Raw genomic sequence first — 25,065 nt, forward strand, 5'->3', positions numbered from 1 at the left:
CGTATTTGTTTATTTATGCTCTGAAAAGATGTGAAGAAGAAGTAAATTCTCCCTAATTCTCCTTCAGCTTGTAAACAAAAATGGACAATTTGGGTAGAGGAGATACGATCATTCGAGCCTTGCACCTAATTTTTATAATTGTTGACGATCGACCTCTTTCCAAATTTTTGTTTACAAACTGAAGAAAAATTAGAGAAAATTTACTGTACTTCATAATACGTTCAAGTCTGATGAACATGTTCCCACAAAGAGAATCAGACATCACAAAAATTCGCTATAGAACAAAACGAATAAGCTCATTTAATACAACAATTAATAATTACATACAACATACCAATCTTTAATAAAAAAAACCATCAAATAACCTGAATGAAAAATCGAGCAGAAACGCTTCGGCACGGAACGTGTTAAAACAATGGACCCCAGATTCGGCACCCTTACCAAATAGAAACGTTCCACAAAAAAGTCTCCGAAAAGGAATTCCAACGATCCTAAAAACGTGGAGAAATCCACGAGGTAGAAGCAGCGTCAGCCACGCTCTTGTTACCTCGATCAATTCCGAGGTGCCGATTGAAAGTACGTTCGTCTGCCAACAGGGAGACTCTGGAGGGCCGCTTCAAGTCCGAGGCAAGGACGGCCGCTACTTCCTGGCCGGAATAATCTCCTGGGGGATCGGTTGCGCGGAGGCGAACCTGCCCGGCGTGTGCACGAGGATCTCGAAGTTCGTCCCGTGGATCCTGAAGAACGTGACCTGACCGATCCCCGATCTTGTCCACTGGAAATCTTGTTCACAGCTCGCCGGGACGGTGGCTGGGAGCCTGAACATCGCGTTTCCTCGACGCTCCGTCGACGGCCGGCTCTCCCTCGGGGGCCCCTCCTCCCTCGGGATCAAACGGGGAGATCAGCTGGATCAGCTGGCGAACACACGGGACACTCGATCCACGACGATAGAAATCGCGGGTCGGCCAGAACGGAGAGAGCCACCGCACCGGCGCCGCGGGAAGAGAGAAACGGAAACATGGATTCACCGGATTTCAACTGCTGAATAAGCCCGTCCTCGTTCTTCGGGGCTTCGAACCGAAGCCGCATAAGGGGCCTTGCATCCCGAAGACTGTCGCCGAGAACGAAGCCAATCAAACGTCTGAGATACTTATGGGACCAGGATAGTCGTCCTTGCTTCTCAAACGCGGGACTGTATTTATATATAAATATATAAATATAGATATATATATAGATATATATAGATATATACATATATATGTTACAGTGAAACACCGAAATCTGGAGAATGTCGACTTTCACCGGTGAATGTCAACATTCACATAGTCGCTCGGTGTATGCCCGAAATATTTGCTAAATACCCTTATTTCTGACCTACACCGGTAAATGTTGACATTCACCATGCACTAATGGTGAATGTTGAACATGTTGGAGATTTATATTTTCTTCTCCGTAATTCAGTCGCTATAAAACGCCACAAGGGTGACGTAACTTTTTCGCCTCTCTTTCTGAAAGGAATGACCAAGAATTTAAAATACACGGTACATTCTACATGAGAAAAGAAAATAATAGTAATAAAAAAATTACTTACTTATGTGATTCAAATCTTATTTATCGCAACAACTTAAACTATTATGACACTTTGAATTGCACAAGAGTCCCTTGCTTTTACAACTGCATTTATTTGTGGAACACTTCCTTTTGCAATGACAGGTTTTGGACCTCCACCAGAGCATATCTGTGATTGTCGACACACACCGGAGAGGGTCCGAATGTACAACAATGTAATGAAATATTCGATCTTTCACCGACGTATCTGGTATCTGTTGACATTCACCGGTGAAAGTCGACATTCTCCAATTTCGGTCATTCACGGTAACGTATATATATATAGATATATATAGATATATACGTATATATATACGTGCATAGAGAGATATAAGTAAGATAATAATATATTTTCTGTCACCCTGTACATGAGCAGAGAGAGAGGAGACAGGGCTCGGCGTCGGAGACGCTGGCTCGATCGCGGTTTTAGTTTGTTTTCTTGGATCGAAGGAGCTGTTTCGACGCCGAGCTCCACATCGCGGTACGATCTCTATGGAAACGTGATTGTCGATCGCTTAGATCCGACTTTCGTTCGTGTGATCTGGTTAGAGAGACGGAGCTGCCGAGATTGATCGATAGGCCGCGGATCTTCGTGCGATTATTCAGATTATTTTCTGCAAGCTTGGATCGAAGGCGCGGTTGATGTACCAACTTGAAAATTGCTTGCGAGGAGAATGCAATAAATTATATTTGAAAAATGTGTGTAAATGTCGCGAATGCGCGAAGATCTGCGGTCTAATCATACGATTAAAGTCTGTTAGAGTTTGATGGCGATTTGACAAATTTTGTCGAGCCGTCCGCGAACGTAATCGATCGTTTATCGAACGATAAACACCGAGAATGACTGATAGAGAGTCTGAAAGCTATCAAGCTCGCGATAAGTCCAAAGTATACGGGATCAATCTCCTGAATAAACACGTCGGCCATCTTCGATTCGAAAGCTCGAACGGCGACCGATCGTTTCGCAGAATAACAAGAAAAGGTACACGCCGTAAAAAGCCGGAAGCGCGTGCAAAAGTGTTTCCAGAGGGAGCATACCGTGCATTTATTTACCCGTTGTATAGCGAAGCCTGTAAAATGCTAAGTTCTTGCCCATCGCCCGTTAGTAATCGTCAATTTAACACCGGAGACTAATTTAATGACACGTCCGCCTCCCTTCGACTCTCTCCTTTATTTACAACATACGGATTTTTGTACAGACATACATCGTGTACTTAAAGGTAGGTGTGTGCGAAATAGGAATGATCTAATAAATATAAATATATATAATTGTTTATAGATTATATCGATATTTATAAGTATGCCGAATAAACGTATATGTTTATTACTATCCCCGGACTCGTCCCTTGCCTATCGACAGTTGACATCGAACATCTCGTCGTCGTTGGGTCAACATAGACCCGGAGAAACCTCCTTCGTCGAAACGAACACGCGGTGTCCTAGGAGAATCGAGATGCAGTTGCGCGGAAAATATTTTTCGTCGCGTTCGCTTGCCGCGCGAACACTGGAACGAAATCATTGCAATCGCTACGCCAATGGTTATTATTGTTTAACACGTTCCGTGCCGAGCTTTTCTTACTCGAATCTTCACACTTTGATATTTTACTAAAACTTGATGTATTACGTGCAATTATTAATTCTCGTACACATAACAACGTAACAAAAACTTATCAACGCCCATTCTTGCGGTGGAAATTGATTCTTCGGTTCTAAATTTCTTGTAAACAATTTGTTCAGTTCACTAAGTAAACATGCAAGCGTGTACCATCGATGGTACACGTGGCACGGAACGTGTTAACGAACGAGCATTCGGTGCGTGGATGCAGATTTTACCCACGAACGTTATCGCTGAAATAAATGGTGATGGCAAATAGTTCGTGTAACGATCGTTGGAATTGAATAAAACAAGAAATTAATTGGCATGTCAGGATTTAATCTGCGGCTCTACGACGACACGGCAACGAATGATCCGGCAGATTCATCATCGTCGACCTCGCGACCGCTAAAGAATCCGTGAATTCAAAGGATCGTTGACGCGGCCGGCGATTAAGGCCACCGAGGTTTCGGCGTCGACGATGAAGTACAGGAACGGATGAACGGCCGTGAAAAGCGCCGGCCCGGTTGTTCTTTCGAACAACCCGTTACCTGCGAAGACAGAACCCTTAATGGCATCGTTTCATTGTCGGTCGGAACCTCACGATGGCGCACAGTAATCCGAGGCGAAGCGAAGCCGAAGCTCGAAAACGTTTCGGAACTGCTTACGGTTCGTCCGGATTTCGGCCATTGTTACGCTCGCCACGAATTAATGACCACCTCGTGCATCATTGTAATTAAGTGTACCGATAAGTTGCCCGCTGTCATCTTTTAAGAAATTACGATCTTCATTGGAACATCGTGGACAGCAGCTGATAATGTAGCGGAGAACTTGTTGGTGCACTTATTTTAATTAACACATTGACCAACGTGAACGCTTTATACGTAACTGCAGTAAATTCTCCCTAATTGACGCTCAGATTGTACACAAATACTTGCTTGTTGACAATCGAAAACTATAAAAACGAGCCGCAAGATCCTGTTCTTAGATTGTCCGTTTTTGTGCACAATCTGAGCGCGAATTAAGGAGATTTACTGTATTCTGAACGATTCTAAATGAAATGAATGCAGCAAATTGCACGATAGAACTTTCGTTCGTTTCCGAATGCAATTCTTGTCGCAATTCATCAATTGTTAAGTCGTCAATTATCGCCTTCGAAACATGTTTAAATCGCCGCTGGTATTCAAGGTGTTAATTTAGCTAACACGTTGACTGACATCAAGATTCGATTTCCAAGTTAGGATATCGTGCGTCGACTGTAGATTTTATGCGTTCCCAAAACAAAAACTAATTAGTTAAAATTGAAAACAATGTGGCAAATATAAAAGATCAAAAGTTTGAAGAACTCATTGAAATCGCGTGCACGCTGCGATCGACGAAAAAGAAATATTGATTTCGCATAAGCATCTACAGTCGATGGAACCGAAAGATTCCATGAACGAAGTGAAAAGACGAACAGTCAACTTGTTTCGTATCCTCATCGACCAAGTGCTAATGACGAAGGAGGATCGAGCCAGGAGGAAGAGAGGCCAGAAAATAGCATGAGAGTAACAAAGTAATCGAAGTTCCGGAGCAACGACAGAGGTCGAAGTCATCGGAACGGGAACATTAACGAGGAGCATTCCTCTCGCAGTGATTCAAGAGTTTCCTGGTAAGACTCGCAGATCGGCCGCGCAAGGTCTTTTTATTTATTTCCCCTTGGTGAGTCAGTCGCAGGATATCAGCGATTAAATCCAGCGAACTTTATAACAATACTGAGAACATTCCCGATCGCGGCGTCAATTACAATAAGCAGGAAACGGCTCCACGCGCCGTGCAAACACAACGGCTCGAGGAGAATTCGACATTTACCGATCGGGGGAAAAAATCGCTGCCACTTGTGCAATCGAATCGGTTCGCATGATCGTGAACGAAAGCGAAATTCGCGGTTATCGTTGCTCGAATTGGCGATATTTAGAAATGGTTCTGCGATGTTCAGAATTTACATTGTTTTCAATGGCAATAGGTTGTCGGTCAAATTATTGAAAAAAAGCAATCGACAGTAAAAATTAGTCAATTTTACAGGAATTAGAATCGATGAAAAGTTTCCTTGAATCAAGAGATTACTCGCTGTAAAAGTAAATTAACAATGCTATCGTACCTCGATAATTTATTCTAAAAATCTGCCCTTGTCACGATTGCATAAATAGTCACAGTTCAGTAATAATTGTTTGCGCGACTTCTGCACTTCCTGGCTTGCCTTTAACACATAATTCTTTGTTAAGACAAGAGCTTTGTAGAACTATAGCCAATTCAATTGTTTGAATAGAACTTTCATTAAAACAAATAAATTATGCGGATCACTGAACTTTTCTTGGATACTTTCAGAATTTATAATAATAATAATGAATTCTAAATGAAATAAAATAAAATAAAATAAAATAAGATAAAATAAAATAAAATAAAATAAGATAAAATAAAATAAAATAAAATGAATTCTAAATAAAATAAAATAAGATAAAATAAAATAAATTCTAAATTCTGAACCTCGCATTCAAAAGCCCCCACGCTAATGATAACGTTGCCTAACAAACGCCACGCTATGAAAAGAATTTTTGGGACAACCCAATTTAAACAATAAGTTTCAGCATTCGGTTGCAATTTAGTTGAACAAATTGCACGAAAGGCGAGCGAAATTTCTCGAACAGAAGTTGCCCAACACTACCGAGTCGAAAGATCAACCGGAAGTGACAACATCCCCCCCGAAGAATCGATTGGATCGGACACGACCTTCGCCGAGATTTCTAATCCAGCGTGGGTCCTCGAGGAGGGGAACCTCTGACCTTGGTATTCGCTGTTGGAGCGTGGAATTTCGTCGGGAACCACGCGTCAAGCTCCATCCGACGTGACGAACCGTGTTCGCACCGCCATTAACGACGCTAATGAGGAGGCCACGGTGGGGGAACCGCGAGAACGTGACCGAAGAAAAAAAAAACGGGGGATGATACGCGCCAGTAGTAATGGACGACCGTCGTCGGACGGAGCTGATGATGCACTATCGCTTCTTTGTCGTTTACGCGCGCCGTGCATAATCGCAATTTCACTCGGCTTGCGTCATATCAATCTGAAAGTTTCGATCGTTTCCCTCCTCTCGGCGGCTCGAATGGCCCGTGAAATCATTTTCCCGCATTTTTTTCTGAAGGGTTCGAGGATTTCCTCGGAGCAAGGTTACCGCGCGACGGTTCGAGGATTCTTTAGAAATTCTCCGCTCGTGAAATTGGCCACCGAAGCTGCTCCTCGATTTTAAATCAGCTACAGAAGTTGTCCCTCGGTTGGAAAAAAATTCGTCTTCAATCTGTTCGCTCGGAAAGTTGTTTCGTTCTTTCACGAGAAAATTGTAAACGATTTTTTAATGTGCAGAATGAGAAGAAACAATCCGTTGACATTTTCCTTGCTTCAACTTTGAAATCTTATGCTCGCAGAAGTCCTGGTTTTTATTGGCGAAATACTGAAACTTAATGCCCTTATAAAAAGTCATTAAAAGGTGGTTTCGTTTCTAAAACAAATTTCCTTTTGCAAGGCCATTAAAGAAGCACTCGATTCAGTAATTCGCGAAAATCGTTTCGTTGCTAAAACAAATTTCGTTTTGCAAGCGCATCGAAAAAGCACTTGATTCAATATTTTGCCAATAAAAACAGAACTTCTACGAGCAGAAGATTCCAAAGTTATCAAAAAATGTCAACGAATCCTTTCTTTTTATTCTATTTATTATACATACATCTTCTCTCCGAGGAAATATCTTCGGATACAGAATTTTTACGAAGTGAAATATTGCCCCTCGTTCTCCTGTTTGGAGAAAAAAATTCTTTCCGAGGATACAGCTACGAACATAGAATTTTTATCGAATGAAATGTTACCGTTGGGAGCGCGTTCGAAAAGTATTCCCGTGTAACAGATGTTTCCGAATCCGTACGATAAAAGTTTCATCGACGCGATGCTGTCTAGAACGTTCGGTTCTATAGGAGGATCGTAAACGAGATTTGAAGAAAGAATTTTCGATGCAAATATTACATGGAAAAAATGTCGGGAGAGGCTCGGAGGAGAGGAGAAAGTGCGCTAGTACGTAGAAAGACTAGAGTAGAAACCTGGATGATAGTATCGGTAATAGTCCCGTCGAGGTGGAACGATCAAAGGGGGATCGGAATTGGGCGACTCACGAGAGTGGGTTCGATCTGGCTTCATGTAATTCCTGATGTTCACGCCGATGCTTTGCTGCACGTCCCTCGCGTATACCCCCAGATCTGGGGTCATCGGGGACAGATCAGCGGCCCTTGGCTCGAAAACGTCCACGATTCCTAGCTGTGAATGAAATTCACACTGTTCAATCTCCGGATGATCGATCTGCAACTTCTACCGAACACGATATTTAAAGCGAACGAAATTGATTAATGTGTCGATAAAAGCTGGTTAACAGAAATCTGTACTTTCTCGCTAAGATCAAGCACAGAATGAACCGGGTATATATCGAAGTCATTAACAAAAAATAATCGACGAAGTCCTTGTGTATTGCATTCAGTGGAATTAATTTTCGAACAAGACCAATCGATTTAGGCTGTGACAGAGACGAAATGTTAAGATCGTTAACAAAGATGAAAACGTGTAAATCGTTGATGAGAATGCAGCTTTAAATTTTAACAAAAATTTACGTTTCTTCGTTAGAAAATAAATTACGGTTAACAGAAATCTGTACTTTCTCGCTAAGACCAAAACACAGAATGAACCGGGTATAAATCGAAGTCATTAACAAAAAATAATCGACGAAGTCCTTGTGTCTTGCATTCAGTGGAATTAATTTTCGAACAAAACGAATCGATTTAGGCTGTGACAGAGACAAAATCTTAAGATCGTTAACAAAGATGAAAACGTGTAAATCGTTAATGAGAATGGAGCTTTAAATTTTAACAAAAATTTACGTTTCTTCGATAGAAAATAAATTCGAGAAAATTGTCCGAGCAGAGAAGATTCGACGTCGGAAAATTAATATTCGTTCCTCGCTTGCAAAGCGTTTCAATAAGGTGAATTCGGGGATCACGGGGGATCGGCAGCACAGCTGCACCATCGAGCTCGAGTCCCGCGAAGCTCAAGCTTGCAGTTTCCCATCAGTATTGGAGCAGAGAAGCAGCGAGGAGCTTCGAAAGTCTCGCGCAAGGCAAAGAACGCTCGTTGGCTCCTGCAGTCGTCCGGCGTGGCTCGTAAAACCGGCGCGAATGGTACCCCTGAATTACGTCGATTAGAACAATTCCCTCCTGCGTTTTTTCTTTCCCTCCGCTCTTGGTCTTTCGCGTTCCCCAGCGAAGCGCGAAGCTTTCAGCGGCCGGCGGCGCGGCGCGCTTCGGAATTATCGTCAATTACGTGTCGTCAAGGAAACCACCTATACCGATATCTTTGTTCGTGGAACGGCAGCCGTGACGAGAAGCGGAAAGTGCACTCAAGATCTCGACTAACGCGATTAAGTAATTAGGAGCTTAATGCCCGAGACTAATGGCGAAATATCGAGCGGCCTGCGCTGGGAAACGCGATTCGACCCGCGCGGAGCTTAGGGGACCTGCCTGCCAGCCGGATCGAACTGATCCAGCCGCTAATAATGCCACCTGGATCCATCGATCTGGGAGAGCGGAGGTGCGGACGGAGGCTCGTACCCTTTCGAGGAAGGACGTCAAGGTGACGAAACCGCGCAACATGAACGATGGAATGGTGGCCCTGACCCAAGTGGCCTGTAACTGCTTCCTCAACAGCCTCAACGACTTCCCGCCGAGGTCCCGAGCCAGCCGATACGTGTCCCGACGATCGGTCGACATCACCAGCAGGATGTTGTACCTGGGGTCCTGCGACATCCATGGGAAAATCGTGTCAAGCACATTTGGAACAGCCGACGTGAATTTTTTCCCCGTCTTCGGTTCCCGATGCAAAGATTCCGATTTTACTAATATTAGTAATGTATCTCTAATTGACGCACAGATTGTCCACAAAAACGGACAATTTAGGGAGAAGAAAGACGATTATTCGATCCTTGCGGTTCATTTTTCTAGTCCCGAATTGTCAACAACTATAACAACGAGCTGCAAGGCTCGAATAATCGTGTCTCCTCTTCCCAAATTATCCACTTTAGTGGATAATCTGAGCGTCAGTTTGGGAGACATTACTGTACAGTAATGTCTCTCTAATTGACGTCCAGATATTCGAGTCTTTTGGCTCGTTTTTATAATTATAAATTGTCAACAATTATAAAAACGAGCCGCAAGGCTCGAATAATCGTGTCTCCTCTTCCCAAATTATCCATTTTAGTGGATACTCTGAGCGTCAGTAAGGGAGACATTACTGTACAGTAATGTCTCTCTAATTGACGCCCAGATATTCGAGTCTTTTGGCTCGTTTTTGTAGTTATAAATTGTCAACAATTATAAAAGCGAGCCGCAAGGCTCGAACAATCGTATCTCCTCTTCCCAAATTGTCCATTTTTGTGCACAATCTAAGCGTCAGTTTGGGAGACATTACTGTATCCCGTTTCCTGGAATTCCAAGCTCGGCGTGTTTTCGTAAGATTTTTAGATTTTTGGAAAATTCTGCGTCCTATATAACCCAGTGCAAGCATACTTCGTGGAACAACGATAAAAATTGAAACTGAAAACCCGAGTTGGATCTAAATCCTAACCTGAAATCTTGCATTTTCCAATTTTTTTTATTCTACTCAATTTAATTCTAATTAATTTAATATTCTACTTAATACTACAATTCTACTTAAATGTCTAAACATGGTGCAAGCCTAACTTGGACGTAAATTCTGAAACAACGTCATTGTTACACGGTTGCAAAGAAGAACGCCGCGTGTCACACGATTTCACTTTCGATTTATTGTCGCTTTTTTATCTGTCTGAAACCTTTCGAATTTGTTCTCGTGAATTGTTTTCTGGCCAATTGGTAACTCCTATATTCTACAATTAATACGGAAGCTAAAATTTTTTGAAATTGTGACGTGCGGTGGTTTTCCTTGCATCCACAGATACATGCTAACGTATCATTCTCTTTGCTACCGGGATCTCATTTTTTTAAATTGCAAAGCAAGCTTAGACCTAGTCCGGTGTTCAGGAGATCTGAAGTCTGACACAGATCGACGAGAATTTTACGAGAAACTCGTTAAAAATGTCTACTTTACACTCGAGACGAGGCATTTCGCACTGATAGCTTTTCGTGGAATAATTGTTGTCGGTCTTACGTCCAAAGGAAACTCAAGGGCGACAGCGTGAAGCGACGGAAAATGTGCGAATGGCAGAACAGCGAAGTATCTGGACGCCGTGACGGAGGACACGTCGCAGCCGTTCACCAGAAACGATATTTCCGTCGAGTCTCTGACTGAAGCCTCGCCCAGGCTGATCGTATAAGGATTCCAGATACCCAGATCCTGCATCCAGATTCCCTCGTCTGCAATCCAACGAAATACCATAAGCAAAATCAACAATACTCGCACTATTTACACTTACTTATATCACTATACCGCAAATTTGTCTAGTCAATTAAAAATTGTCCACATCGATTGCAAAAGAAAAAGAGTCAAATAGCTTCGTTAAAGTAACTGAATAATGCCAGAAGAAATTAAATAAAAAAAACTTGAAAGTTTCCGAAAGCTGAAAGAGAACTTGACTAACGAAATACAGTAATGTCTCTCTAATTGACGCCCAGATTGACCACAAAAATGGACAATTTGGGAAGAGGAGATACGATTATTCGAGCCTTGCGGTTTATTTTTATAGTTATAAATTGTCCACAATTATAAAAATGAGCCGCAAGGCTCGAATAATCGTATCTTCCCAAATTATCCATTTTAGTGGACAATCTGAGCGTCAGTAAGGGAGACATTATTGTAACTGTTCACCGTCAGCAGAAAGATTCGAATAGGACTGCCACCGGCGCAATTGATTAATAAAATCGATCGACGGACCGCAGATTCTTATCGACGACAAAGATCGTCTGCGCAGATCGCAAGAAACACGAATCGAATGTCCTTTCTCCGTTCGATCGTTTCAGTTGCTCGTAACCCGTTGAGAAACGAAACAAGGAAACGAGAAGCTTTTCTGAAAGCCGAGAGCGATCGCGACCGACGAATTTACCTAGTCATCCTCGGCCAAAAGATCGAAATCGGCCCATCGTGTAATTTGCATCTAATAAAACGACCTACGAAACGGGCTATCGACGTTGAAGACGGAACGTGCCGGGTCGACGCGAGGAACAGAGGTCAGAAACCTCGTTACATTCTCGAAAACTCCGTTATTCAGATCCCGCGTCATTCAGGTCCGCTTGCCGCATCAATCAATCAATCAACTAGAGCAGTGTCTAGAAAGCTAAAAAACTGGTTCGAAACCTGGGTAGCTGGAGAAGAATCCCCTCGGGCTCCTGGCGGCGCGTTTCCTCCTCGTCATCGAGCCGCTAACAGTCGATGCCACGGTAGTAGACCGTCCGTTCGACCCGGTTTCACCTGCAACAGTTGTGGCTGGCAAATCGGTAGATCCCATCTCGTCGGTGACTGTCTGATTATTCATCGAGTCGGTTGAAACGCCATTATCGTCGGCAGGTGGTCCGGTGGCCTCTTGATTGGCTGTGACAGGGATCGTCGAACCGTCTGCAACATTGCCAGCAGCCTGTGTCGCAGTAATTGCCGCAGTTGTTGCTGCAGTTGTTGCTGCGGCGGTTGACGCGGTTGTCGTTTCAGAGACAACTGTCGTAGCGACTATGGTCGTGGTCTCTGCTGCCACGGTGGTGCCAGGACTCGCATCCTGGAGGACTGTCGTCTGGCCAGGTGTCGCAGCCTCGGTCGCTGCTTCCGTGGTCTCGGTGGCAGCAGGCAGATCAGTGGCAGGACTGATCGAAGTCGTCGTGGTAGCTAAACTCTCTGTCCCTGCGCTTTGAGTAGCAGCCGCGAGCACAGTTGTTGGCGGGGCGGGAACGGTGGTCGGAGAAGATGCATCGGTGGTAGAGGTTATCGTGGTGGCAATCTCTGACACCGTCGTAGACGAGGCGGTAATCTGGCCGGGCAAGGTAGCAGGTTCGGTAGCCTCCATCAAGATCGTAGACCCTAAAGTGGTCTGCGTCAATCTGCTCGACACATCTCCCGTCATCATCGTCATCCCCAGTATCTCGACAGGAGGGGTAGTCGATGCTTCGGTGGTTTCTTGCGTCGGTTGTCGAGTGTCGGTCGCCGTCGCAGTCGTCGCGGTCGCATCGTCCGGAGGCAGAGTTTTAGCTTCCGTGGTCGGTGGATTCGTCGCTGATTCTGGAGTAGCATCGGTTCCGTTCGCCTCCTCTTCGGGGACCGTCAAGTCGAATCCGTAGAACCTCAGGATGTCCTCGTAGTCCGGACGCAGCCTGGTGTTCTCCTGGTTCAGGGTTAGACCGCCGAGGAACCCGTCGGCGTTCAGATAAGTCTGGAAAACAGCGGAACGATTTAATGCTCGCTATTTCATGGAAAATCGAAGAAAATGGTATTCTTGCTGTTTTCTGAATGTCACGATCGTCGCGGAGCTACGCTCAAAATCGTACAGCAGGCGATCGACCGCAGTGTCGAGCTCGAACAGCTCCGGAATCGTCACGGTTCGTCAGATCGAAAACGGTCGAGGATCATTTTTCAGAAAGGTCGATCGACCGAGAGAGAAACCGCCAGTTAGGGAAGAGAAATTGCGCGCGTTCGAGCTGCAAATTAGGTACTCGGACCGCGGCGAATTCTCCGCGTCCCTTCCCGTAGCCCGACCGGTGTCGGGAAGATTGCGCAATGTCCTCGAGATTCCGTAATCCGGCCTGGAATGTTCGACGCTTACCCTTAGCCTGCGATGGATGTCGCGAAAACCGAGCCTGGTGATGTCCGGGTCCCTCGGCAGGCCCAACGCGTCGGAGATCTGCTGCCTTCCTCTGCCAGCCGAACCCTCGTACAACGCTGCCAGGACGAAGCCAACCCCTGCCGGAGAGAATGCCACGTTCCCGTGGACCGTGTACTGCTGGAGAATCCGCACGCCCAGATCGTTAATAACGTCCGTGATGATGTCGACCGGCCTATGCGGAACCGGTTGATACCAGCCGTCGAACCCCACGTTGTCGTAGCCGCGGACCAGCACGGGCAACACTGTTGGAACATTTCAGGAAAGGAATAATCCACGCAGAATGCGGCAGACACGCGGCCATCGGCAAATTACAGCCGCGTCGGTTTCCACGGCGAAACCACGATCAAATTCTAGCCGTCGTTCTCGGACTTTTCTCTTTTAGAAGCGGACGAGGCCGAAATTCGCGATAGCTTTCGGAATGTGCTAGAAATTTTACCGCGAGGGAGAAGGGAGATTCGCGACGTTCTGAGAAATCGTGGAGAATATTTTCTTTTCATTGGTTCATTTCACGGCAAGGATCGGCGTTTTTTGTTATCGCTATTAGTTAGTCGACATTTTAATCGAATTCATCGCGATACGAAAACATTTATGTTTGATGCTCGTGTTCGGCTTTTTATAGAAACTGGCGTAAGGATAAATCGATTCCGTTAACAAAAATATTCTTATCGACAAGATTAAATGGAGATGCTTCTAATTTAATTGTGACCACATTAATCGTGTTCTAGCATTTTTTAAACAGTAGTAAATTCCGCAAACGCGAGCAAATGTGTAAACGAAATACAAATACGATTAGAAGAACGTGAGGATGCCGTCACATAATTCTAAGCTCGCTAAAACTATTGAAAGAAGAAATACATCTCCGTTTAACTCCAGTGTCTTACAATTGCCCCGGAGAATGTTCATTTCACGCAGAGATCCGCAGCGTTGTAGCAAGTACTTTTAAGTGATCATCGCCTGCGTTCAAAGCGTTAGACATTTCAGTGTCCTAGAATCATAGACGGCGTAATTGTTGAGATAGTGTAGAATTAAGTTAATTTACAAGTAACTTTACGATCCGTTCCACTTCTCTTTTTAACATCTTGTCCCCTACAGATTACATTTTAAGACGCGGATCGAAATTTTCGACAATGTGACTTGCGCGACTTTAAACCGCTCGTTTAAGAGAAGGCTAACGGTGTCACGGAGCGAGAGTTGCGAGACTACAGCAGGTTCGGTTTGATTTTCTAAGTGTAATTGGAATACGTACGGTGAATCAGAATGGTCCAGGACAGTGTCGTCCCCATGTTAATCGGTGGATCGCGCTGTCAGAGGACCGATGGAGGCATGGAAATCACTTGGATCGTTTCGAACACGGACGGAACTCCGTCGTTTTCCCGACGCTATTAGGATTAGTCCTAGTCGTCCGCGCTCCACGTCGGAACTGGCTCGTGGATGGTGCACGCCGCCAGCTCGAGGCTCAGCCGACCACTCTTGGATTTTTTAAACGGCAAGGTCGTCAGGTAGATAAACCCGTGTCTATGTACGCCGTCATATCGCTCTCGCCCTTCCACTTCCAGCCGATCCAGCGGATCCTCGCCGCGCCGGGGTTACAGGTTCCCTGGAGAACGGGGAGATCCACGGCGAACCGGAGATGAATTATTCAGAGGATCGACGGGGATTCGTTTGCGAGGAACACGCCGCCCGTTGCAATTTAGTCCTATCCGGCCTGCCTCTGCATTAGGCTGCCTACCTCCGTCGGCCTTATGAATTTTCGGCCGTCCGCAGACAATCGTAAGCCCACGATCTTCCAAGTTATCGGGGGGCTGAGCCTTCGGAGTTATCGGTAGCGTGGGTTTCTTTGACACTGAGCAACGAGGTCGTCGATTAATCCTTCGCTGACTAGGTTCGTTGATTGTCGAGCATGCGATGCAAGTGATGCATTTCTTTTATACAGTGATCGCTCTTTTCTTTTTATATGGTAGTTAATTGTAGACTCGAGGTGGTCTTTATACTTTTAATGATATTTAAGCAAAAGCTTAGTAAAACGTCGCATTTGTATATTTCTGTGTTAGAGATAATAGAAAATAGAGATAAACAAACGTGGTTTTTTATACAGTGATCATTCTTTTCTTTTTATGCAGTAGTTAATTGTAGACTCGAAGTGGCTTTTATACTTTTAATGATATTTAAACGAAAACTTAATAAAACGTCGTATTCGTATATCTCTGTCTTAGAAATAATAGAAAATGGAAATAAACAAGCGTAGTTAATTGTAGACTCGGAGTGGTCTTTATACTTTTAATGTTATTTAAACGAAAACTTAACGAAACGTCGTATTTGTATATTTCTATATTAGAAATAATAGAAGATATAAATAAACAAGTGTAGTTTTTTCTTGATTTTTAGTTAAATATCATTTATTCACAGCACCGTGGATGACCTCTTTTAACCGAGACACCTTGTATATTTAAAAAGAACTTATCAGAATATCATACATCTATATTAGAATTAATATAGAAATATACAAATATGATATTTCGTTAAGTTTTTGTTCAGATGCCAGTAAGAATGTAAAAGTTATTTTCAGTCTATAATTGTGCACGTCGCTGTATATCTTCAGCAGCCTGGAGAACAATGTTAAATTTCTTATTTCGAGCTAATACAAATTCCGTACTAATTTTATCATGTTCCAATGAAAATAGATATCTTGTTAAATTTTGTTTGCAATTGGTGTGTCCAGAACTAGAACGTCGAAAAGTTATGCTTGCGAGACCAACAGACAAATGGTCCGAAGCATCGCAAACCCATCGAAAATTTATCGAAAAGATTGATATTTGAGAAAAAGAGCGTATTATTAACCCTTTGGGGTGCGATTAAAAACGTCCCATCTTTTTGATGCACAATAATGCATGGTGGGACATTTTTAGCATTCACGAACCTATATGGCACGATGGGACTATTCGAGTCCCACCCTGTAACAACAAATCGTATTGAATTACTATTATCATTTCATGTTTCTCTATTATGCGATTCCTTTGTCAATAAAAAATCTACCAATTTCGTTCAATTCAAAGCGCAATAAAATTTCTTGTGCAGCACGAGTCTATTTCCTTTTTTGTAAAAACCTGTGCCCCAAAGTGTTAACACGATTCGAGACTCACAATCAGCTGGGCTCACGGCTGGATCTTCGTAATTAATGCAAACCCAGGATCGTCCCGGGATGCAACGCCGACCTTTCTACATTGGCGTTCGCACACATGCAACTCCCATTCTTCTTGAGACTGTGATCTTAATAAAGTACCTAGTTGTGGCAACTTCCACCGTAACGTAACAAGCGGAGTCATACGCGTGTCATAAGCGTTGCTCAATGCTCACGGTCGCTGTTTTCTCGCGTCGGAGGAGATGATCTCCCGGCGAAAATTTTCAATCGACAACAGGATAACGAACACCGGCCGCCAAGTATCTGTCCGAACGCCGAGCCGCCGTTCGATCCTCGTATCGTTCTAATCGACAAACAATGCCGCGCGGACTTTCCTGGTTTCCAAATGAATCCGACCTCGCGATTTTTAGCGGGCAACGCGTAGAGACGGTTAGTCACTGTTGGCGCTCGTCGGGTTCATTGTTAATTAATTCTGCGGTAACCGAGTGTCTCGCCGAGGTCTATCCCCATCCCCGGTGTCTCATCTTCACCGACGCGACCTGCGAACGGACTGACGCTCTTGCATCGCGGCGGAGGATCGCTCGTTGCCGCTGCCCGACGTTGCGTGGATATCCGCGCAATATCCGGTGCCGTCCGCAAATTAGACGTTCGTGATGGTAATTGTAAACGGCCGCAGGTAGGTCCGCGGGGCTATCGGCTGTCTGCCGATCGCCGGGGAATCGTTTCGCGCCTAACCCGCGTCTCCCCGAGCCAATTAACACCGAGAAACGGGCCGGCGCGACGGCCGCGCTTCGTTTCGTTTCGTTTCGGTCGTTTTTCTCGGTGCCGTTCACCGGCCCATAATCCCGACAATAATGGATAATGGAGGACGGTTCGAGGGAGTTGAGGACTTTGCGCAACGATTTCGGGGGGCTTCCGGTGACAATGTTTTGCCAACGTGAACGGAACCGCGATAATTGACGGGGAACGGGGACGAAGAGGGGGAGAAGAAATCGCAGCCGGCACGGTGCGCGAGTGGTTTGTTTATTCGCGAGGAGAAATCGCCGTTTATACAGTGAACAGCTGGCGTGAAGAGAGCGAAAGCAATTTGCGTGGCTACACGACGTGTCCTCAGGGGTCTTCGTTTACGAGACGAACGGACGTATCAACTTCCGCTGCTTGGACACCTTGCGACGGTGCCAGTAGAACTCGCAGAACAGAAAGAAGAAGGACATCGTCACGCCTGGAACACGAGACACTCTGTTAAGCCGTGATACAAAAGAAACCGAATAGGACTTTACTCTCGGCAATCGTTCGATGCTGAAGATAGAGCGTAGCTAAGCTCGCGAGAAAAGTATATATGAAATCCTTTCGTCGCTATAGAGTAGAACCATGTACAATCGATAATAGAATCTGCGTGCTTCACAACTTACAATTAGCTCGACGTTTAGAACGTTTCTAGGAAATAACAATTCTACCCATGAAGAGAACGAAGAATATCCCTTGCATGTCTGCGACGTTCACTTTCCGCTCGTTCACCACCTGGTTGCTGCTGCCGATCTCCCAGCACTTGTCTTTGATCGGCATCCTCTCCGTGATCCATTTGTACATCAGCCCGGACTCGAGCATGCGACGCAGCCTATTTTCCAAATCAAAAAACGAACTATTCGTCTCCGCGTGTTCCTCGAAATCGAAACTCATCCGCCACGTTTCTTTAGATACAACGCTTTGTTTCTTTCGATCTTGTAAGACGTGTATCGCTCTAGGATCCACGGTAGCAAAAATGATCGTGGCGTGCAACTTACTCGGCGTTGATTACAGACAGATAGGGGCTGCCTTGTGGGATGATCATCGCGATCGGCTCGTCCAGGAACTCGTCCTGGCCCAGGGAAAAATGGCAGCCTCCGGTCAGCAGTAAATCTTTCCTCATCAAGAACCTATGTTTTCAGCCTCCGATAGAGTTTCGTCGTTTTTCATGTGCGTGTGCATGTGTGTGTGCCGAAGAAAATCAAAGAACGTCGATGTACCTGAGAGAACTTCTCCAGTCGATCAGCGCATGTTTCCCGTCCTTCACCCGTTGGATCATCTCCTCGTCCTCCGTGTCGTTGTACCTCTCTGCGCGAGCCAGCAGAACGTGATACTTCTTCTCCTCCGCGTTCTCTAGATACACCTCGAGGAAGCTGCCGTTCAGAAATCCCCATGTCATCCTATCCTTGCGACTGATCAGGTCCTCCACCGTTAAGATCAACGCGTCCATCCTTGGGAATGTTAAGAAAGCGACCAAACTTCCGGAATATGTCGCCACTATGACCATCACTATTAGCCACCAGACGCCGATCAGCAGCCGTGCGCTGTCCGATTGTGGCAAGTACATTCCTCCTGGAATGTTGGAGTACCATCGGTTCTTCTTGGTTCACGGTGGTTTTTCGTTTAATACGGTGGTTAAATGTTATTCTTATTTGTTAACATCGATCTTGTTCGTTTCTAGTAATATCATATAATATATGTAGTATTATTGATATATTATTGTAATATATATTATAATATATATTATATTATAATAATTATAATATAATATATATTACTTTTTAATATATTAAACTATATGTGTATAATATTATATTATTATACAGAATAGAAAGAACTGTTTTCCGTCCATTAAATAAATTGAAATTAAATTATACAATATTATATATATATATATATATATATATATATATATATATATATATATATATTATAATATACAATATTATATAATATTAAATAATATTAAATTATACAATATTATATATATATATATATATATATATATATATATATAATATTGTATAATTTAATTTCAATTTATTTAATTGACGGAAAATAGTTCTTTCTATTCTAAGTATAATTACAAATATTATATATAACGAGATCCTTACAATGGCGGTAAGACGTTAATACAAAAAGATGACAAGGAAAAACAAAGAAGAGTTTGTAATGTAAGAGTTTATAAAGTAAAGAAAAAGGTAATGAAATTATAAAGAAATATTATCCCTATTGACGTCGTACACTATTAACATTCGTAATACTATTGTCGTTGTTATCCTCTACTGACTAATTAATCTCTTTCACTCCTAAAATTATTGTTAGTCAATGTTACCCTTTTCACTGCCTCATTAAACCCGTTCCTCCCTAATATCATCTATTAACATATGTACACTCTATTGGCTCGTTTGAACTCACTAAAACTGGTATCGTTGTTTAAAAAACGTAAACCCCAACCAACGCGGTTTTATTTAAAAAAAAAAATTTTCGACGATGACATGATATGCCCCCCCAGTCAGGCCCCCCAACAACGAACGCTATCATCTCTCCCGTACGTCTTGGTCCAATTGCCCCATCGCCGATGCCCGAAAGCTTTTAAATTTCGCCATTAAACGGCATTCGTGTGTTCACGAGGCATTAAGTCACTACCGAGAACAAGAACGGAGATCCCGGTCGCGTGATCGTTCTCGCCACGAAGGGAAAGAGGGACCAGGGTGTCGTGTAAGGGCGAATGAAATCGTACCTTGTTGAAGCAACGCCCCGTACACGTACCACACACACTGGAAGGACGAGTTCAGGCCCGAGGTCTGCATGCTGTACGGACTGCACTTGTGAATCAGGTACAAGATCGGACCCATTATGATAATGGACACGGCCACGCAGGCCCACGTCTAAAAGCCAGGCCTGGGTTAGAGGTGTACCAGCTTGAGGAATGCCGAGCCAAACGACCGCGATCTTTACGGTTCTGTCATTAGACGCTATTACGGTCCGGTATGCCGGCCCGGGACCTTAAAGGACGAAATATTTCTGCGCTCTTAGCGTAACGACGCCGATTAGTCCCCCTTCTTCTCCGCGGCCAAACGAAGCCGAAAGATCGGTGGATCTCTTCGGGCTCGCGATTCCGTCTCTTAATATTCGCTGGGTCCGCCATTCTTCAACCTTTCGAGAATCTTTCGCAGCTAACGCGTAGGGCAGCGCCGGTTACTGTCGGTGACCAATTGCCGTGCCTTCGGTTCGTTCGCGGCCACAATTAACACTATGCCGTGCGCAGATCTCAGATATGATTCTATTGTTTGACGCCGGCATAATAGCTTGGAAACTTTAGATTTTAAAAAAAATTTCGAAGATGGCGGTAATATAATAATAATAATAATAATAATAATAATAATAATAATAATAATAATATACCTAATAAATTATAATACTTAATTCTTAGTTAAATAAACACGATGCTATGTTAGTTTGCTGCCTTTTAATACCCAAGAAATATAGTTCAAATGTTATTTCAGTTTTTTAAAATGGCGCCAAAGTGGTACCACCGGCATACAACAGATAGTTTTTGCATGGCACCAGCGTGGTGCTACCGGACCGCATAGTATTAACTTCTCTTTATCGGATATGACATATACACATCCGATATAACATTCTTTTTGTTTCTGTTTATCTTCGAATGAAAACATTTAATACATCTCATTCGATAAATATAAAGTGAATGAAATGCCCGAAAATAAGCCGAAGCCACGGCACTTGGTTGCTCTCGTTAAAAAACGACAGGGGTGTTACAAACCTCTCCGGTGAACGGCGATGCGAACAACAGCGCCCTGGACAGCTGTTTGGGCCTGGCAGTTAAAAAGCTATACGTCTGCACGTATATCGGCACCGTAAAATTGAACGCGTTCTTGCCATCCTCGTTCACGGTGTATGCACACGCCGCTAAGAGAACCTTCTTCTGTCGGACCAAATCGATCACCTCTTGCGGCATCTGTCTCGTGTTCGACATCGTCATTCCCTTGACTATCTGCGCAAGACGACGGAGAAACAATGTGAACGGAGGAGATAAGAGAGTGATAGAGAACGATGGATCCTTACGTCTCCGAGCTTGTCGAAGCGCGAAGCGATCCAGGGATTCGCGCTCTTGTTCAATTCCGGGGCGATCACCGTGTACGTGAAGTTCAGCTTCTTGCCCAGGTGTTTCACCACGTCGAAGACCAAACCCTCGTACGTTTTCTCGCCTGTGCCGCTCACCGAGATCACCTGCCACGGCGGATTCTGAAAGGATTCGTTCCGCCAGTATTTAGAGGCCTCGGCTACCAGTGTTCGATCGTCTCGAAGAAATCCTTTTACTAAGCAGGTGCAACGTAAATAACGTATTTCGGCGTGTCTACGTACAGGATAGGTCACGATGGGCAAGGTTATGCCACGGAATCCGTGAGCGATGTGGGGAAAAAGCATGTCGGTTAAGTTGACGCTGAATTCTGGCGTCCACGCTCCGATGTCGAGCAGGTGAGCTTGGTTCTTGCCGTGGACGAAGTAATTTCCCCAGGTAATCGCTGTGGTGAACTTCCAGAAGAGACCTCCGTCGTCGATCTCGTCCGCTGCGTAGATCTTTCGATAAAGAAAAAAGAAAGTAGTATCAGTCTGAATCAGTCTGAATCAGTCGGCTAGATACGCTTCTCGTTTAAGCGACTCTACTGACTCTGATGTTCTTCAGGACCTCGTGACGCCTCTCCTTCTTCGTCAGCCTGGTGATCTCGAAATCCTCGTCCCCGATCCTCTTCAGCAACTCGCTCTCGGTCCTCACAGATGTATCTAACGCTCTGGCCAGCGCTCTGACCAGCCACTTGATGTACTGCTTCAGATTCATCTAACGGAAACATCGAACCAAGGGAGATACTAAAGGGATCCTGATCGTTAATTATCTAGCGGCGTTCGATCGTTACTTCGTAAGCGCCGCCGTCGATGTTGGTCGCGTTGTACATGAACGCCACATTTCCTCCCTCTGCCAATAAATCGACGAACGCCGTCATGTTGGTCGTGTTGTGCGCCGCGCTGTCCGTGATAACGTACAGCCACTGGCTCCCAGGATGCACCATCTTCAAGGACCTAGCCTGTAAAACCAAAGAAAACGGTGTAATCGATCGCCACGATTACGCTTTTAAGTGGGCTCGAATCGTTAAAATGCAATTTGCGGCCGGATGTGTTCAGGTGCTGCGGAATAGGGACGAGATATTGCTGGACTTTTGCGAGCTGTTCGAGGCTATCCTTGGCCCAAATCCGACGAGGTCATTAACGCTTTCGTGATTAATCCTCTTGCCGAAACTAGCATAATTGCGGCCGATCGTTAGACCCCGTCGTGTTCCTCTATTCGACCCATTAACATCTCTATTTCGCCGATCTTGGAACGATTTCTTACCTGGTCGAATCCTCGTTTCCCTAACGTTGACGCCTATTTAACCTTCAGAGAAACGTAAGAAAATTGCCTAGTAGCTGGCTAGAAGGTAGTAGATCGCTTGTAATTGTTAATCAAAGCGGATTATTGATGATAACGGATAACGATTACATAAATAACCTCACCGCTTCCATGACATCCGGGACAATCTCGACGGTGGCTATCACCAAGAAGCAATGGCCCAGTTGATCCACGTGAAAATCGCTCAACGTGTTGCGCACCAGGGTTTTCCTCACCCTGTCGGTCTCGTTCTGCTTCAAGGTAAAGATCGACCTGGAGACCAGATTTACATGCTTGTGGAGCATCTTGTCCGAAATAGCTTTCAGCACTCTGCTGATCATGTCCCTGTCTGAAACACGGTCCGTGAGCGTGCCGACTCGGTTAGACAAGGGTATATGTGGACAATATCGCGGCTATTAGCTCGTCGTGTCTTATCACCGAACGACTCGTCGTGGAGAATGTTGATCCTGTTCCAGGACATGATGTCCATCATCCTCAGGTCGAGGAAGATCTGGGACAGCTCCTCGCCGGACTTCACCATGGCGATGCTGATGCCGTCGGTTTCCATCAGTCTGGGGCAGTCCGCATCTTTCAGGGAATGACAGTTCGCGGTAGCGATAAACGTAGATAATGCAAGAACGTTCTAAACGATTCGATCGACGAGACGATTTAGGACAAGCGAACAAAATGCCGTGAATGACGTAACAGAGAAGAGGATCTAGGGCAATCGGCAAAATGTGTGACAAATAAATTCCCCCGAACGATTCGATCAGTTTCTCGCGGGTCGGTTAGAAAGTAAAAAGAATGACGCCGCAATGGGCCATGACCTCTCTTACCTGTAATCGCAAAGTGCATGAGATCCTCGTTGCGCGCAGCATCGTGCAGCCGCCAAGTGTGGTAGCAACTCGCGACAGACAGAAGTATCGTGTAACCTTGGTGCACGCGTCGAGCATTGGTAATCAGAAGGTCGGAGCGACGACGATTAATTAATTGATCGATCGGGCCACGCGCGCTTACCTTGCTGGAGATTGACGTTCGTGTCTTGTAAAAGATGAACCGTGATCCCACCCACGCGCATCTCCTTCTTCACGATGCGGTTGATCAGATCGGGGATCCACTCGACCGCGTTCCGATGTTCCTCTTTGCTGCCGAAGTAGCTCTTGTCGATCACCACCGCTGCCGAGGACAAGAATTTCTCTGTTTCACCTCTGTCTCAGCGTTCTTTTGCTATTTCTCCGGCTATTTCGGAGGATGACAACAACCGTACCCATCGAGGCGTTCGCAGTCACCAAAGAGGGAAAGTCGGTGTAGCTGTAGCCGTAGTCGACGCTCGAGAGCAGGAACAGGACCGATATCATTTTTCTCGGTGAAAATAACGGCGGGACGGATCGGCCCGCCGATATATAAGCCTGGGACACCGGTGAATAATGGATCACTTCATTAGTTTCGCCAATCCGTTATTAGAAACCCGGCCGGAACGCAATCACCGTGCCGAGAGCCGGTCAGGCCTAATGTAAACTGAATGCGCCGCGAATCGCAGGAAAGGTCATCTGTTTAATAACTTATTACGGGCCGATCGAATCCCCGCGGAATTGGAACAGGATATTGTTCGGTCTAGTTGCATGCGCCTCTTCGCTGATCTTGAATTTAACGAGCTCCTTCTAGGCTTCGTGTTGACGGAGCTGGAGGACTCTGACCGAGTTTAGGATACAACGTGCATTTTATATGGGTAGAAGCAAAATTTCATCGATACAAGTGCGTTTGTTCGTATATCGACGTGGGAAATGAAAGAATCCAGTGATGATAGATTAATTTACGCTACTGATTTTTATGTAATAAACAAACAAAGGTTTTATTGTACATTAATATAGTTTGCTCTAACTTCGCACCAATTTTAAATACGTTTAAATATTATTTGTTATATTCGGAACTTGTGGAAGATCGATAAAACTCTTGTATATTTATTACATTAAAATAAGCGTAAATTAACATACATCACTAGTTCCTTGCATTTCCTATATATAAATAAATTATCACGTTTCACAGAAGGCACTTGCATTTGGTTAATTTTGATCCTAGCTGTTATATCATTAGAGAAGAACTATGTTTGTAACAATATAATTCTATACTGTCTAGTTCAGTCTACATTTTAATGAAAATTTTCATATTAATGTATATTATATATTACACTTGAGAAATTGATCAGTTCTTCGCATAGAACTGTTACGGACACAGGAGGAATTTATTTACAGACCAAAAAAAGTGACGCATCATCGTCAGAGGTATATAACCAGAATGGAATCCAGCTGATAAAAATCGAACACGGTATACTAACTAATAGGTCGAGAGAAAAATTATGATTTGATGCAGCGCGAAGTGGAGATCGTAACATGTGCGTATGCTAAGTATTTTGGTTCGATATTCTGTACTGTCGCGTTTACAATAGATTGTTTTCGATCGGCGAGCGTGCAAGACATCAACAGTTAACGTCGCTGTCTATCAACGCTAGAGACAATTGTATTGTTTCATATCGGCCGGTGGAACGCAGCGGTATACCACTTCCGTGTAGCGAAAACAGAGATAAC

The 25,065-nt window shown here is 44.5% G+C and overlaps 2 protein-coding genes across 4 annotated transcripts in view; one reads left to right on the forward strand and one right to left on the reverse strand.

Annotated features, from left to right (window-relative positions):
• LOC117229132 (uncharacterized) overlaps nucleotides 1-2,938 on the forward strand; it is a 128,783-nt gene extending 125,845 nt beyond the window's left edge. For all 3 annotated transcript variants that reach the window (XM_033485347.2, XM_033485366.2, XM_033485356.2), the window contains exon 9: nucleotides 597-2,938. In XM_033485347.2, coding sequence (XP_033341238.2) covers nucleotides 597-755 — 159 coding nt within the window. In that variant the 3' untranslated portion in view covers nucleotides 756-2,938. The remainder of the gene's footprint in view (nucleotides 1-596) is intronic.
• On the reverse strand, nucleotides 2,760-23,973 carry Ir93a (Ionotropic receptor 93a). The gene is given in 22 exon segments (XM_076526643.1): nucleotides 2,760-3,753; nucleotides 7,327-7,540; nucleotides 8,881-9,066; nucleotides 10,454-10,659; nucleotides 11,597-12,656; nucleotides 13,047-13,348; nucleotides 15,688-15,827; nucleotides 17,374-17,467; nucleotides 17,703-17,863; nucleotides 18,030-18,161; nucleotides 18,252-18,603; nucleotides 19,775-19,922; nucleotides 20,819-21,049; nucleotides 21,121-21,300; nucleotides 21,421-21,636; nucleotides 21,728-21,895; nucleotides 21,972-22,139; nucleotides 22,606-22,869; nucleotides 22,872-23,068; nucleotides 23,317-23,412; nucleotides 23,498-23,656; nucleotides 23,748-23,973. Coding segments are annotated over 22 exon segments (4,908 nt in total). The 5' UTR covers nucleotides 23,839-23,973; the 3' UTR covers nucleotides 2,760-3,610.
• Between the last annotated feature and the right edge of the window lie 1,092 nt (nucleotides 23,974-25,065).

This window comes from Megalopta genalis, chromosome 15, assembly GCF_051020955.1.
Source record: "Megalopta genalis isolate 19385.01 chromosome 15, iyMegGena1_principal, whole genome shotgun sequence".
In the NCBI taxonomy this organism is placed as follows: domain Eukaryota; kingdom Metazoa; phylum Arthropoda; class Insecta; order Hymenoptera; family Halictidae; genus Megalopta; species Megalopta genalis.